The sequence below is a fragment of the Parus major genome, chromosome Z (assembly GCF_001522545.3).
Source record: "Parus major isolate Abel chromosome Z, Parus_major1.1, whole genome shotgun sequence".
In the NCBI taxonomy this organism is placed as follows: Eukaryota; Metazoa; Chordata; class Aves; order Passeriformes; family Paridae; genus Parus; species Parus major.
In genome coordinates this window covers 43,504,302-43,519,429 of record NC_031799.1, presented here as the reverse complement: position 1 = coordinate 43,519,429, position 15,128 = coordinate 43,504,302, and the positions used below count along the sequence as shown (strand labels likewise).

Sequence of the window (15,128 nt, the reverse complement as noted above, 5' to 3'; positions counted from 1 at the left end):
GCAGGATGGACTCTGGGAAAGGACTACTGCATGCTTGCGTAAGACATTCAGAGCTAAAGAGGACAGCATTTGGCCCTTCTTAAGGACTAAACTGCTGGAAAAGAAAAATCTCGAAAACATTTCAAAATATGAAATTCTTTGGTGATTTTAAGCGTTTTTTGATTTTAGACAATAAACAAAAGGTACTTCTATTCTTGTTAGCAGTTTACTTTTTAGCAGTTAGTTGTTACTTGTTAGCAGTTTATTTTTTTTAACCAAGGTTTAGGGTTAAAATCATAGCCTTTGGCTATCAGAAAACGAATAGAAATTGAAAAGGGAAAATTAATTATGAATTATTTATACCACACTCACACTTCATTCATACTTTCAGGAACAACAATACTGGTTTCTGTTTTCTTACATTTTGTTCCTCTGTAACTCATAGCTTTCAGCTTTGTGTTACTGCATTTAACAACCTCAGTGCTTGCATTCTGGTGAATATCACTTCCCAGCCCTCCCAGCCCCACTTGAAAGGTATTACTTTGTACTTACTTTTGTTTTTTTGGGATCTTGATATTTTCCGGTCTGTTTTTTTTGGTTATTTCCTTCCCATTCTTTAACCATTTGAATCTGAGTGCAGGATACTCTGAAGTGGTTTCACACCTGAGCACTAGCTTCTGACCCACAGCAGCCTCTTGGTTTTTCATTTCCTTCAATTTGAGGGGCACCGCTAAAAAAATAAAAGAATGTGCTGGTAATTAGGCCATCCTCGAAAGGGAAAACATCGCTAACTCAAGTTGAGCTAGGCAAGCCATGGAGAGCGAAACCCCAACCAGACTAGCAATGCTTCTGTAAAACTCCTGAAAAACAACGATCTATGTTGTCCTAAAAGCAAAAGGGCACATTTAATGGTAGCCTACTTTGATGCTCTGGAGCTCTCCTACGACAGTCTTAAAACTTGCAAGCCACAGCGAGAACCAAAGTGCTGGTTCTGAATTCAGGATGGAGGACTACCAACATTATTTGATTGTGTGCACCTAGGCACAGCACACTGTGGCAGGCACCTCTGATTGGTAACACAGAAAGGCAAAGAGAGTATCCTGCTGCTTTACTAATTTCAATTGCTATGAAATTGGGCTACCCAAAGGCTGCAGGTGCAACTGATCAGATCGGACAGGGAGGTAAAAGCATAAATACTACACCTTCCTCATCTCAGGGAAAGGCTTTTGCTCCAGCCAAACATTATAATTCACATTATACACCTACCTCAAACCTCAGCTTGGCCATATCCTTTCCCTGAAGCAAAACACAAGCTTGGAAGCCCATCAACAGAATCAATATCAATTAAGGGTATTTTGGACCCAGAAGGGGACACTGCATTGAAAAGGCTCAGCCAACACACTGTAGGGCTCCAGCTGACGCATCTCAATTTCTACCGTGTCGTAGCAATAATGTTTCTTCTATCTGTAAATCTCCAACCATTTCAGGCTTTCTAAGTTATAGACCTCTAATATTCCACACGAGTACTAGTCTTTGAGCACAGGCTTCACAAGAAGATGCAGCTCCCCTGTGAGATGCTACCCATCGTTTGACTCCGTGCTTTAGCTGTAAACCAGCCACTACTGTGCTCCAGTGTATAGGTAAAACACCTATGCTTGACCTTGCTTCCTCTAAGATAACACCTTTACCACACAACCAGGGAGGGCTGATATGGGGTACTGCAGCTGGTCTGCTGATGAGTGATAGCCTGTAAGCCCATCCTCACTCAGCTGTGGCCCGCCTGACTCCAGGGAGTCACTACAGCTGCGCAGTGCCTCCAGCTGCAGGGCATTTTGCTTCTTGAACAGCTGTAATATTGTCCAAGGACACAGCCACTGTGGTCAAATGGCTCTCCGTAACATGCAGACCAGGAGCACTCAAGGAGACACCAAAAGGTCTCCAACAGAGTCGGTGCAAGAAAATGTCCTAACAAACTGGACACTCTTGATTATGTTTTGTTATCTGCTCCTTGTGTGTTTATGGACACCTGCTGACATCAGTTTACCTTCATTATTCCTCCAATAAGACAAAAAACAAGCAGCATCATCATAACCATCATTTTATGAGAAGCCTAAATAAAGAACTGATATGCACATGTCCAGTAAGTGGGTCAATGTTGGAGGCAGCAGCATGGCCTGTCCCACATGTAAGAGGAATTTCTCACCCCAGGAAAGCATAGGGAAACCTTTAATTTCCTGGAAACTGAGCCCAGAGCAGCATAAACAGTGGTGTTTGGGAAAATGTGGTCTGCCGTGAGCAACCAAATGAGGTGATGCCTGCTGTGGCACCAAGAGAAGACAGAAAATGGACAAAGTAGCCTTCCATAATTAAAAAACTTCCAATTAATAGGAAGGTGACAACTTTTCCCGTGCACCTCTGCAGGTGTGGACAAGTTTCTGGCAGGAAGTGTTCTAGACATTAGCAAAATGTGTGAAAGGGAGACTTCTCTGGGAATGGCAACCGTGGCTGTTGTACACACAGGGTAGGCACGTCTGTCAGGGTGGCACTGGGATGGATCAGGTAAAGACCCAGCATTTCATGACAAGAAAATCTTCTCATCTGTTGGTTTCCATTTTCTCCCACTGTTCTGGATAATTTTGGAAATTTCAGTGTGTTCTCAAAATGTTATGAAAACAACTTTTGATTTTGGAAAAACAAGTGCCCACACACCATCCTGAAACCAATATGTTTAAATACAAAATACGTACTCTTTTTAAGTGTGTACTTGTATATATATACATTTATATAAGAACACATGTAAACATTGTCTAAATACAAAATATTACTTTTTAAAAATAATAATTTTTAAAATTTCCAACAAAAATAATTAAGTAAGAGCCTTACTACTAAGGCTTATGCTAATAGTTTCATTCTGTCATTAAAGAGTTAAAGTTATAGTCTTTTGTCACTATGTAAGAAAAGGAGCTGTAGAGTTTTGAAATACAAAGACAATTTTCCTATATTTCATTTGTTATAGTCCTAGTCTGTATCTTGCATAAATTAAAAGCATAACTACAATTGCAAGGATGAACATTTTTGTGCTAAGGAGTTCAACTAGTTATTGACTGTTCTTTCAACATAGCAATATGAAACTGCGAATAAAAGAGAGATGCCATTTTGTTCCAGATTTTAATTTTAATTCAGTATTATCTGCACAAAATGACTTGCAGATTTTTTCTCTATCAGAGCTGTCAGTGAAAAAAAGAAAAGTGTTAAATTAATATGCTCAACTCTTGCCATAATTCAGGAGTTACCGGGAAACATAAAAGAGGATTTAATCAATGGCAGTGACCCTCACTAATTCACAGTAACTTGCTGTCCAAGCATGCAGGCTCTCCAGGGAAAACAGTAAAAGCTGTTCACAGACATGACAGAAAAGAGATTGTTTCTTGTTTTTTTTAATTTTTTTTTTTTTTTAATCTTTTCATTTACACTATGTTTGTTTCCTTTCAGTCACAGTTTTGCAGAAGTTAATCAGACCTGCCAGGCATATGAGAAAGCTTGTGCTGATAAAACTACAGCATTGTACACTTGGATCAAGATCAGCTTCCACTGTTGCAAGAGGTAGCTGACTTTCATCACAGTCTGTGGCAATTCTATGGTGCTGGTAAGACAGGACCTTGTCTGCAGGGTAAAAATGCTTTTAGAAGAGACAAAAATGCTTATAAATGATAACTAGACATGACTCTTCCTGATACAGCCCTCCCCTTGCCTCTTTACCCCTTCCCCCTTTGTCCTCTCAGCATCTCCTGCCAGCTTGGCTCCTTTCCACTTCTCCTTGCTGTGCCTGTCACGCAGGACCGCTCCTGCCGCCGGCCAGGCTTCTGCCCACTGTGTCAGACTGCCTGTGGCAGGCAGGAATGAGGCAGGAAGTGAGATGAAAACACTTTCTGCATTTCCTACTTGTAGATAGAAGTTGAAGTGCCATCGGGGACACAAGGACTCAGTCAAAAGGAAAATGGAAGGGAGCCTCACAGCATTTCCTACAAGCCACTATTTGGGCAGCGCCTTTGTGAGCAGCTCTGGTACGGCAGCAGCAGAGCCCTTACTCATGCCTTCTATCACAGAATGACAAGGGCCAGGGAGCAAAGAAAACAGACAAATCCTGAAAAGAAACAGCATAAACTAAGGGTGGAAGTACCCTGAAAGAGGAGCTGCTTGAATGAAAGATGTGGTGGGGCATCTACTTTATCTGTATTCCTTGTGCCAAAATGCGGTAGGGCCTCACATTTAAGAGTCAATTAGACACACAGAAAGGCACCCAGGCTTCTCACACTACCCAGTCAGGATGTCTCTTTGTGACCCATGGACCTCCCCTGCTTTGACAGACTTTCTAAGAAAGCAACAAGGGTGATAACAGCGAGAGAACACAAAGCAGTGGAGCAGTTGTGTCAGCAAAAGCCCCACACAGTTGGAAGGATTTAACAGGCAAAAAAGCTAGCAAGGTGTTAAGATCTTTCTGTATAAAGATGGCTTGAATAGCTGTCATTTTGTTAGCAATTTTTTTTTTTTCAGAAACTTATGTCTGCTGGCCTGCATAATATCATTGCAGATAAGGAACACAAATTCCCATATTCTCTCTGCAAAAGACTCACTGATAATGTATGAGTGCAGATAACTTCTTCTCCCTGGACTTGTGAGTTTGGCAAAGAACATCAATCTCCTCACTTTCAGTGCTTGATTGTATAGTTAATCTGCATGGAAGCTCAACACATTGAACAAATTAAACAGGAAACCTGCAAAATATTATCACACAACCACACTCAGCTGAAATTCCATGAGTGGTTGTTTTTATTTCCCCGTCTTTTCTTTCCCTAGGAAGGTGCAAAGCCTTTTGAGAGCCTGAACACAGGAATGTATTAGGCATGCTTGCCAGTAGGCACATGTGCAGAGTTTGCTGCACAAACTTGTTACCAACAGCTTGGTGAGGGGTAATAGAAGCCACAGGAATAACACCCATTGCCTTGGCCTCAGACTTACTGCCTTTTTCTCTTTGCTTTTTTTTTTTTTTCTGCATAATGCTCAAGGCAGGGAAGTAATGCAGGACAAATTATATTATTTTCAAAAGCCTTCTCCCCTTGCATATGAGATTGTAATCAAGGTCAGGCTCAGCATCAGCAGACCAGGTTTTCTAAACATATAACCTGCACTTTAAAATGTATACTGCTCGTGCTTAGACAAAAAGCCTCCCCACAAAAAAACCCCAAACCCTAACCAAACAAATAAACAAAACCCCCAGGGCAAACAAAAATGAAAAACCACAAACAAATAAACAATTAAAACCCATCAATATTTGCATTGATTCTCTTGGTTTTGATCCTCCTATTATTCTCTCAGGCAACATTTGAGTTCTGAACGCTTTTCAAAATCTGACTATTTCCTGCAAGCATGCTGACTCTGTGCAGATTACCTACATGATAAAATACTGTGGGTAATGATAGGAGATAATCCCAAACACCCAGCTCTACAAATATACCAGAGTAGCTGAATACGAGCTGGAGGACCAAAAAACCAAACAAATAATTTTGCTACTTAGCAGGAATTTCTGAGTTCTTTTGAAAATACTGCCAGATACATTTCAGCTCTGGGTCTTGATATTTGAATACTTGTATCTGTGCAGAAGAGAAAAAGGAAAAAAAGCAAAGCTGACATTTGTCTGGAACTACACATAAAACCAAGATCCACGAAACATCATTCATTCTAGTGATGCTAAAATGAAATTTTTACAGAAATTTTATGTATTTTAAAGGCCAAAAGAAAGAGGAAAACCAAAGCAATGGCTAGCCATGTGGTCAGGAGCCAAGAAACAGAGCAATAGAGAGATAAAGAACTACAGCCACACTCATGAAACTGCTCTGTGAGCTTCCATTAATCTTCTCTGTGTTCTCTCCACCACAAGCCTAGCAAACCCTGCCAATGAGAGAACCATGGGCCAGTTCATAATATGACCTTGGGAAGGCAGGATTTTCACAGGACACTGAAAATGGGCATATGGGAGAAGTCCTATGCACATGGAGTATGCCTTTCTGCCCCCTCGCTTCCCCTCAACAAGCAAAAAGCATCTCCAGTAGAGTGAAAAAGGATGGTAGAGGCAAAACAGCATGTCTAGAAGTATTGTGTCTGGGAGGAAAGCCTGAGAGCACCCATTTATTCAGTGTAACATGATAATGACAGGCTGTCCATTCTCCTGCAGACACTCAAGATATCAGTTTCTGAACTTAGGCCTCCTCAGAGACAGGGAACTGTGTTCAAAGCAAAATACAGGTTTTGCAAGAGAAGCTGAATGTGACCAAGTGTCTAACCTAAAGATTATGATTTAAAGGTCAACACTTAATTTATTTACTGATGATCATGTCTGCAGGAACACACTGCCTGATTACATTAAATACGCTCTCCTCTGATTCTCAGTGCTTCAGCTGACTCCAGCTGGCTGCATCCCTGGTAAGCTTTGATGATCCTGTTAGACACTGCCAATACAAAAACCTGATCATATAGACTGAAAATGTGCCACAGTGTAAAACAAATATAGTTGATATCCAAAAAGTGATTCAGGATAAACAGCTTGTAAAGTTGATGGAAGAATCTGCAGGTCCATATTTCACATACCTAAGTACATAAAAGGGGACTCCAGAATCTTTACTTGGACACTAAAAATTAAAGTAACCCAAAGAAATGCTATGCAGAATAAGTCCCATGGACTTCAAGGGGATTTGCAAGTACTCAGCAATTTTAATTTTTATTTTTTCATGAAGCCACTTTTGATTTGGGAGCTAAATATCAGGACTGCAGATTTAAAAAAAATTGACTCAGCTTGTGTGCCTTGTAGTCAGATGAAAGAAGGAAGTGCAATTTGCCACGTCTCTTTTATTTGTTCTCCAATCTAAGAATATTAAACACTAATTTCTACTCTTTCTTTAAGAAAAGCCATTCAGTAAGTCATCAAACAGAGGGCAGTGCAGCTGACAGAATCACATAAATGCAAAGGCTGCAACTACACTGTTAACTCGTCTGGGTCTCAGCCTTTGGTTTATGGCCAGAGCTGTAAGGTTCAGCAGATCACTGGACTGAGAAGCTTAAACTGGACTGGAAAACTTAAACTTTGGGTCTCAGCTATGGTACTTGTGTAGCTGTACATTGGTGCGCCCTAAGATCATCTTGGGAAGATAAAACTCAAACAAATGGAATAAATTCAGAGGTTATTTCTCTACATTATTGATGAAGATCCAGTTCTTTGTCTACTCCCTTTTTTTCCCCCTCTTTTTGGTAGAATTTACTTTTTAAAATAGCTTCCAGGGTCCTAAAAGTTTTGCAGCCATCTCCTCTTCTCCCTCTCATGTTTCATATTCTCTGGCCCACTCTTGTTTTGACATCATCAGAAAACACAAAGATTTCTTTCCATCAGATCCTGTAAGCTTTTCACTTTTTTTTTATAGTTAATAGCCTATTAACTATATCTTATTTTGTAACTCTTGTTTTTATCCCTGGCCTCCAGTTGCTTCTCCACCCTTTCAGCATTTCTCCACCATGCTCTTTCTCTTCACACTGTTCCAGCAAAACTGGGATTTTCACATGCAAAGGACACGAGTCACTGCTTTCTTCTGATCCTAGTCACAGAGGCCCATTTTTGCTTCTGGCTTACACTGTCTTCTTGGCTTTGTATCATTTTCTGATTCTGCAACAGTTCCACTTCATAGACAAAGTGTACCATACCTCAGCCAAAAAATTGCCCAGTGCAAATCTATCCATGGCAGGCTTTCACATGTCTAAAAATACTTGTCGTCCTCCTGAGGCTGTGGAAGTCTAAAGAGAAGGAATAACAATACACAACCAGCACTGCCAGCACACTTTTACATGCCTGGTCAGAGATATCCCCATTGAGTATGGCACATTGTCCCTACTTCACCAGTGAGAGCTCAGTCATATATGTATAGGAGAAACACCCTGCATCAAGCAGAATTTAAATAACATCAGAAAATGTTATAGTCACAGTATTCTCATAAGCTTTCCCAGTATTAAAATAATTTTCCATGTTGAACAAATGAAAAAAGAAAGCCAGAAGGACCTGCTGTCCACAAGAATGTCTTATGAAAAAAATGATAAAACACAGGGTGTAGGGTGTGCCATGACAGAATAAATACAATGGAAATGGTGTTCAGAAGGCAATTCTCAGAACGTGGAATGAAGGTTACCTTAACAGGTCACCACTAATTACCATTCCCTGCATGTGTTCACAGAGCTAGTCACTGCCACCACCAATAAGGACACACAAGTAATTTGAGTTTAGGGATATAACCACTGGAATGAATAATTAGCATACAGGAAGAGCCGAAATGGAATTCCCCAAAACAACTGACTCCCCAAAGACCCAAACAATCTCCCTCTCACAAAGTTCACACAGAGGCCAACGCTTTTCACAAATTAGATGAGAAAATGTCTGGATATCCCAAGGCACAACTATAAGTTTAGGAGGTTCATTTGTCTGGTGTTGTTCCTCCCTGCAAAGAACCACTCAACCACGTTGAAATTTTAGGGTACGAAGGTAGAAAACCTAAGCTGAAACCTGTCTGCTGGCTTGCTTGACATCAACAGAAAGAAAATCAAATCATAGAAATGAATTTGGGAAAATCAAGATTAATTGGAGCATTAAAATGAAGAAGTTGCTGTTGCATTACTGGCTGCATAAAATATTTACAGCAGTGTGAAGAATTCTGAAACTTTGAAAACACTGATTTGCTTATGCACAAGTCAAACTTAACGCTGTGGGTATGGTTCCTCATTCACCACTTTCCTTCCCCTCCTCTCATTTAAATTCTTTGTGGTCAGCTCTCCTAGCAATACACCCTTTCTAGGATTTGTGTGGGTGTTCAGCACAGGCTGTAGAAAGATGTAGGCCTACAAAAACATCTGTGTACTGAAAGACTGCACAGACTGGAAAGCAAGAGTTATTCTCCCACTGCACCTCAAAGGTCTTCTAGTAATTTTCTTGTGGTGTTGATCACAGAGGATGTGCCAGCCTGATCCCACCTATATAACAACTGAAAATTTCATTTCCCCTGCCTCTGCCTACCTGCCTTAACCTCCACCATGCAGAAAAGGAATGGAGGTACTCCATGGAATTACTGGTGCCTCCATTCTTAACTCAATTTAAAATATGACTGCTTTTGTACCTGCATGCTAAAGGAAAAAGGTCTGACAGTTCCAGAAGTGACACATGCAAAAGCAAAAGGATGTGTTCTTCCCTCAGGTACACAGCGCTAGTCCAGATCACTGAAGATGACAAAGTGGCCATCACTCAGAAGGGGCTGTTGGAAAAATATTTACTCTTTTTTTTAATTATTTTTTTTAAATTTTATTTTTTTACCTGAAGGAATGCAAACCCTTTAGCCAATGAGACAACAGCCATTTGCCACATTTTGAGAACCAGGGAACTGGATACACCTGGGTGTTGCAAAATAATCATGAGCTCAAACCCAGCTCAGCAAAAATTTAAACATGGCATTTAACATTATGGACTTGCACAGTAGGCAGAGAGATCTCATCATGTACCCCTCAACATAATTTACTTCCAACATACTTGAACTACACATTTATACTCTGCAGCTATGGCAAATCAGAAATTGAAATGGCAGTGAAAAGGAAGCATTTATGTTACAATTGTTTGAAAAGATATGTGCTATCTTCAGACAAAGGAGAACTTGAATAAAATTCTAATACTGTTAAATACTTGCAATTGGGAACAGCTTGCAAAAATACATACTTGAAAATCTCTCCACTGGCTAAATCATACAAGATTAGGCATAATTTTCAAGGCCAGTCTCCAAAAAATCGATAACCACATGATAAATAAAGTGTGCAGATACATGCCATGGTGCAGCAATCACAGGAGAAGGGACAAGACAAATGATGCACCTCTGAAATGGTTTTGGACTCTAGGCAAAAGTTAAAAAATTATATTATATTCCAGATCAACAGTAAGTGTGTGAATTGCGTGTGAATGGTGAGTAGTGATCCATACAGGAGTGGAGTCTTCACACAAATATAGAAAATCTGTGTCATAGACCATCAGGCCACCAAGCCCAGCCTGGAGCTTCTGGTCTATAACAATACAGCCCATGCTGCCAGGTCAACCTTTTGTCAAGATCTCTCAGTGGCCTTAAAATCTATGAGTACTTGAAAAAGACTAAAACATGCACCAAAACAGTTATTATTTAACACTCTAACCCTTGTGATTGTAGCCACCAGTAGCTACTGTCAAGGTGAAATTACAGCATTTATTGTAGAATAAGTTTCTTACGTAGAAGCCACTGGTGAACTGTGTGGACCAGCTCAAATATACAAAGGGAAGTAAGCAATGTGTATAATTTACCAAGCTTTATTTCCCAATATAGAGTCTCCATTAGCAGATCAGCATTTATATGGTAAATTTTAGCTAAAAAGGAGTTGGGGACTAAATTCCACATAAATTCTGAACAGACTGCCAGCAAAAAGAATAAAGACATGGTAAATCAAGTAAAACTCCCTTCCCCCACTACTTTTTTTAAACTTACAAGTGGTTTTTGTGTGTCACAGTTTTGGATAAAATCACACCCTGAAAATTGATTATATCAATTTTCCAGTATCCAGGGCTTTATTTACTATATGATAAAAATGCAGGGCCCAGCACAGAACTAAGGTAAAATTCAGGCCCTGTGAAAATAAAATGCTTTGTCATTGATTCGTTACAGCTAGACTTTCACCCCAGATGATGGAGAAATGTGCTACAGTTTTACTGAAGTAAAAAAATAGACCTTATCTACATCCAAATTTGCAGGGATCTAATTAAACATAAATCAATTATATTTGAACCAATGCAGAGTCTCACTGTGAACACATTTAAACTGATCTAAAGCTGATTTATGATTAAACTCACATTAAAATAAATTCCTTAATAAATTAAGTCGAATCAATAAACTTCTGGATTAATTTAGTCCTATCAGGTCTTTCTAGAGGCAACACTCTCTCTTGCTTCAATAGCATTACGAAATATGACTTTATTGATAATGACTTTGTGTGTTAACACTCATACATGCATTCATCATTCAGGGTAGAAAGACATCAATGTGACCATAAACTACTGCACAAAAAAGACTAATCAGACCAATGTCCCACCCCTTTCTTAGCCTCCATTTTGTTTCATTCTCAGGGAAGACAGCCTTGGGTACAATACAGTATTTTTTCTACTGAGCTGGAGATTTTTGCATATCATTTCCTGTGGTTTATCTGTTCCATATAATTTCTATAAGAAATTTCAGTTTCTTGAAATTTCAGTTTGTTGCAATAGGTAAATTTTCCTCGGCTTTCGCTTCCTATCCAAGGCACCAATTTCAGTCATGAATCATGTGGACTGCATACACACAGCATGCGGCATAAAATGTACTTTATTTTGCTTTGCTGCTGAGAAATTACTGAAGAGCACTAGCAGAACAACTGCAAACGTATCTGCAGCAAAGCTGCTTTCACAGAGTCACACCAGACATCAAAGCAGCTCTGTACAGGCTTGGACAGGTGAGCTGCAAGGAAGGCAGCCATCTACATAATCCTTACTATAGTAACAGAATGAAGTCTCACACAGGAGTACCCTGAGACAACTCCTCAGGGAAAAGTCCAGGCTAGGAAAAGCAAGAACACCCTGTGGTGTTGGTGTCATGCTGCAGCAGCCTGCCAGATTGCTTATCTATTTCTTGGAGAACCAGAAATAAAATGAATTCTGCAGATTCATCACATGTGGCCACAGTCTCACTCTGAAGCTATCTGAATTAAATAACTTCAAAATCTGTTAGAGGAGGGGCTGCTCCTTATCAGGCACAGGAAGGATGCTTCCCCAAGCTAGATGAGCTCAAGAATGAAAACAGGTTCAAATCTCCCTTAGGGGCTACCTGCATAGTGTTCAAACTAATTCTTACACAGTGCCAGTCTTTTCCTTCTTTGACTAGCCTTAAAAAAAAGACAAAAGAAAAAAAAAAGAAAAAAAGAAAAAAAAGAAAAAGGAAAAAGAGAAAAAGAAAAAAAGAAAAAGAGCAAAAGAAAAAAGAAGGGGAAAAAAGAGAAAAAAGAAGAAAAAAGAAGGAAAAGGAAGAAAGGAAGAAAAAAGATGAACAAAAAGAAAATTGCAACTCCCCAACAAACCAACCAAAAAAACCCCAACAACAAAACAAAAAACCCCCCACAAACCAGTCTTTCATAAACCAAACAAAACCACATTATCCAAAAAAACGGTATCATGTCAAATTACAATATAGATTTTCACTGGAAATAGCACACAACAGGCAGAATGTATAACTTTTCCCCCATCTGTGCTAAACTCTAGGGGGCTGCCTGTCATTTTATTTGTCCACATTTTTTAGAAGACATGAGAATGAAACTCATATTACCAAAAAAACCATCAGAGATAAAATCTTGATCCTAAAAGGGTTTGAAAAACAGGAGTTTTCAAGGGATACGTATGCAATCCCAACAGCAGAACTACCATGTGTATTAAGTTTCCAGTAAGACTCAGTCCTACAAGGTGATATGACAACAGGTAACAGGGCTGTCTCACAAGAAACCCAGTGGCAGGTAGAATTCAGTCCTTGCTACTGTGCAAAAGCTGAGTCTTCTATTTACCTAAAATAATGTATCTACATACTTTGATTTTTCTACAGGTTTTTTGTTTGTTTGTTTTTGTTTGTTGTTACACCATTACTTTGTTTATTTTTATTTTTATTCTTATTTTTTGTTTTTGTTTTTTTATTTATTGTTTGCTTGCTCTGTTTTGTATTTGATTTTTTTAACTTCTGGCTATTCTCTCACAGATTGTTCCACTATACATGAAGCAACATGCAGGCCTCTGCTTAGAAATGCTCATTTATTCTCTTTTGTCAAGAGCTGGACAATAGTTTGAAGTCCATTGAGCAGACCAGCATTCTATCTTGGGTCTCACACAGTCTTATGTTTGAGTATCACAGCATCCAGAATATTCCCTAATTAATTACAATCTGGGATCCTACTGACACACCAGAGGGAAGATACACCCCTGGGGAGATGCTGCAACACATGGGCTGAAAACTCCTGTGATAAACAGACAAAGAAGTGATACACCAAACTGCTTCCTGATGGTCTGGAGCCTGGCTCCAGACATGTCCAAATGTCCATTTCAGTATTTCCTTCTGCAGAATTTATCCCACACTGCTGAGTACATAATAATGAAAGCTATGACAATAAAAGCCATAAAAGATTGATGGAAGACGTCAGGGAAGAATCACAATAGTATCAGAAAACAATTCAGAAAAAAAGAACATAAAGGACGAGTTCACCGCATCTGCTGAAATTTAATATCCTGAGTCCCCCTTCTGGCTACAAAGGGAATTCTCTGTAGGAAGTAACCAAGTCGGACACCATTATGGTTAGGAGAAATTGAAACAATTAATAGAGCAAAATACTTCGCAGATGATAAGTATTCTGTTTTCAGAGTATTAACTGATTCTGAACTTGCATCTGGCTACTGAAAGATGTCATAAAACCCAACTGCTGAAATACATAATTAAAAAACCCAACAATATAATTACACTGGAAGTCTACCATAATTTTACATTTTAATCACCATTTCTGGAAAGATTTTAAGGCACACTTTGGACTTTGCAAGACCTTGTTTCCAGGCTTGATTTCTTTACATACTGCTTATTCCATGAGCTTCATGGATTTCCAGGAGTAAACAAACAGATCAAGGATTGAGGAAAAGCAGCATCAAATTAGTGTTTTCCTGAAGCCTATGGAACAATCAAGCTATTTGTGATGGAGGAAAAGGAAGTGAGCACACACTGTGTGTTCAGGGATTCTCAGCAACAACTCGGACATGAGTTGAGAGAGAATAGAGGAGGAGGATTTAAATCCAGTAAATCACCAACAAAGTGATCATCTCTGCTGGCAGTGCACAGCACCTCCATCTGTATTCCCTGCAGACCTGTCCAGGGTTGACTGAATACACACCAAACATAGAATATAATCATGGAAGCCAAAGTTTCCATACCAAGAAAGGCAAATAGCTCCAGGGCCAGGTACCCTGTTTCTCACAATATTTTCATCCTAACCTTTCTCAGTAAATTAAAAAAAAAAAAAAAAAAAAAAAAAAAAAAAAAAAAAAAAAAAAAAAAAAAAAAAAAAAAAAAAAAAAAAAAAATGGTAATTTAATTCCTCAGTATTTATCAGTGCTCAGGAGATGTCATTGTTTTTGATAGTACTGAGATGCTTGACAGCTGTTTATCCCTATGGCTTCTTTCCCAAATCAAAACATTATTTAAGTAATCAGAGGAAGCACTGAACTTAAACAACAGATTTTAACCATCTTTTTCTTTTTTTATACCTCCTTCTTTCTCCAGAAAGAAAAAGAAAAGGAAAAAAAAAAGGAGAAAGATTGTCACTGGCTTCTAACTCTTATGACACCATTATTTCTAATTAAGCACAGCCCTTAATTTCAATTTGGTAACCCAGTTTTCCAAGTTCTGAAGATATTCTATCTCTGTAAGAACAATATAAGTTCTTACATTTTCGATTTTAGGCTGGAAAATAATGTGTTACCTGATGTATTAGTTATCTTATTGATTATTCTGCAGAGGGATAGATAAAGATCAAAATACAGAAAAAGACAAGGACTTGGCATTAGCTGAATCTACCAGACCCCCAAGAGAGGAAAAAAAGCAGAAATTTTATTAAAACATGTTTTGAATTCAAACTCAACAGGATCACTAAACAAGTAAGTACTAGGAGTGACTTCATGAGTTACATTTGAGTAAATGGCCATCACATCCTGAAAAAAGGAAGTCACCTCAGTTTTAGGCATAGATTGAGAGAGAAAAATACTTTTTTTTCCTATTTTAACTTTTGTTCAGCAATTTCAATGTGACTTGGTCATCACATTGAATTACATGAGAAATACTAAGAAAACCTTTTTGCAATCATCAAAACAGATAAGTCTAACATTCAAAAAAGATGTCAGGGAAATAACATTTTTACACATTTGACTTTCTGTGTGGGGAAGCTAAGTTAGTAGGATGGGATATGAATTCACAGAACTCTGGTCATTTTACACTCAGCCA

At 38.9% G+C, this 15,128-nt stretch overlaps 1 protein-coding gene across 2 annotated transcripts in view; it reads right to left on the bottom strand.

Annotated features, from left to right (window-relative positions):
* The window catches only part of NRG1 (neuregulin 1), a 288,586-nt gene that overhangs the window by 147,072 nt on the left and 126,386 nt on the right, over positions 1-15,128 (bottom strand). Inside the window, exon 2 of one of the 2 annotated variants that reach the window (XM_015615061.2) lies at positions 532-709. The exons of the other annotated variant lie outside the window; for it this stretch is intronic. Within the exon in view, the coding sequence (XP_015470547.1) occupies positions 532-686 (155 nt within the window). The 5' untranslated portion in view covers positions 687-709. The remainder of the gene's footprint in view (positions 1-531; positions 710-15,128) is intronic. 2 annotated transcript variants of the gene reach the window in all.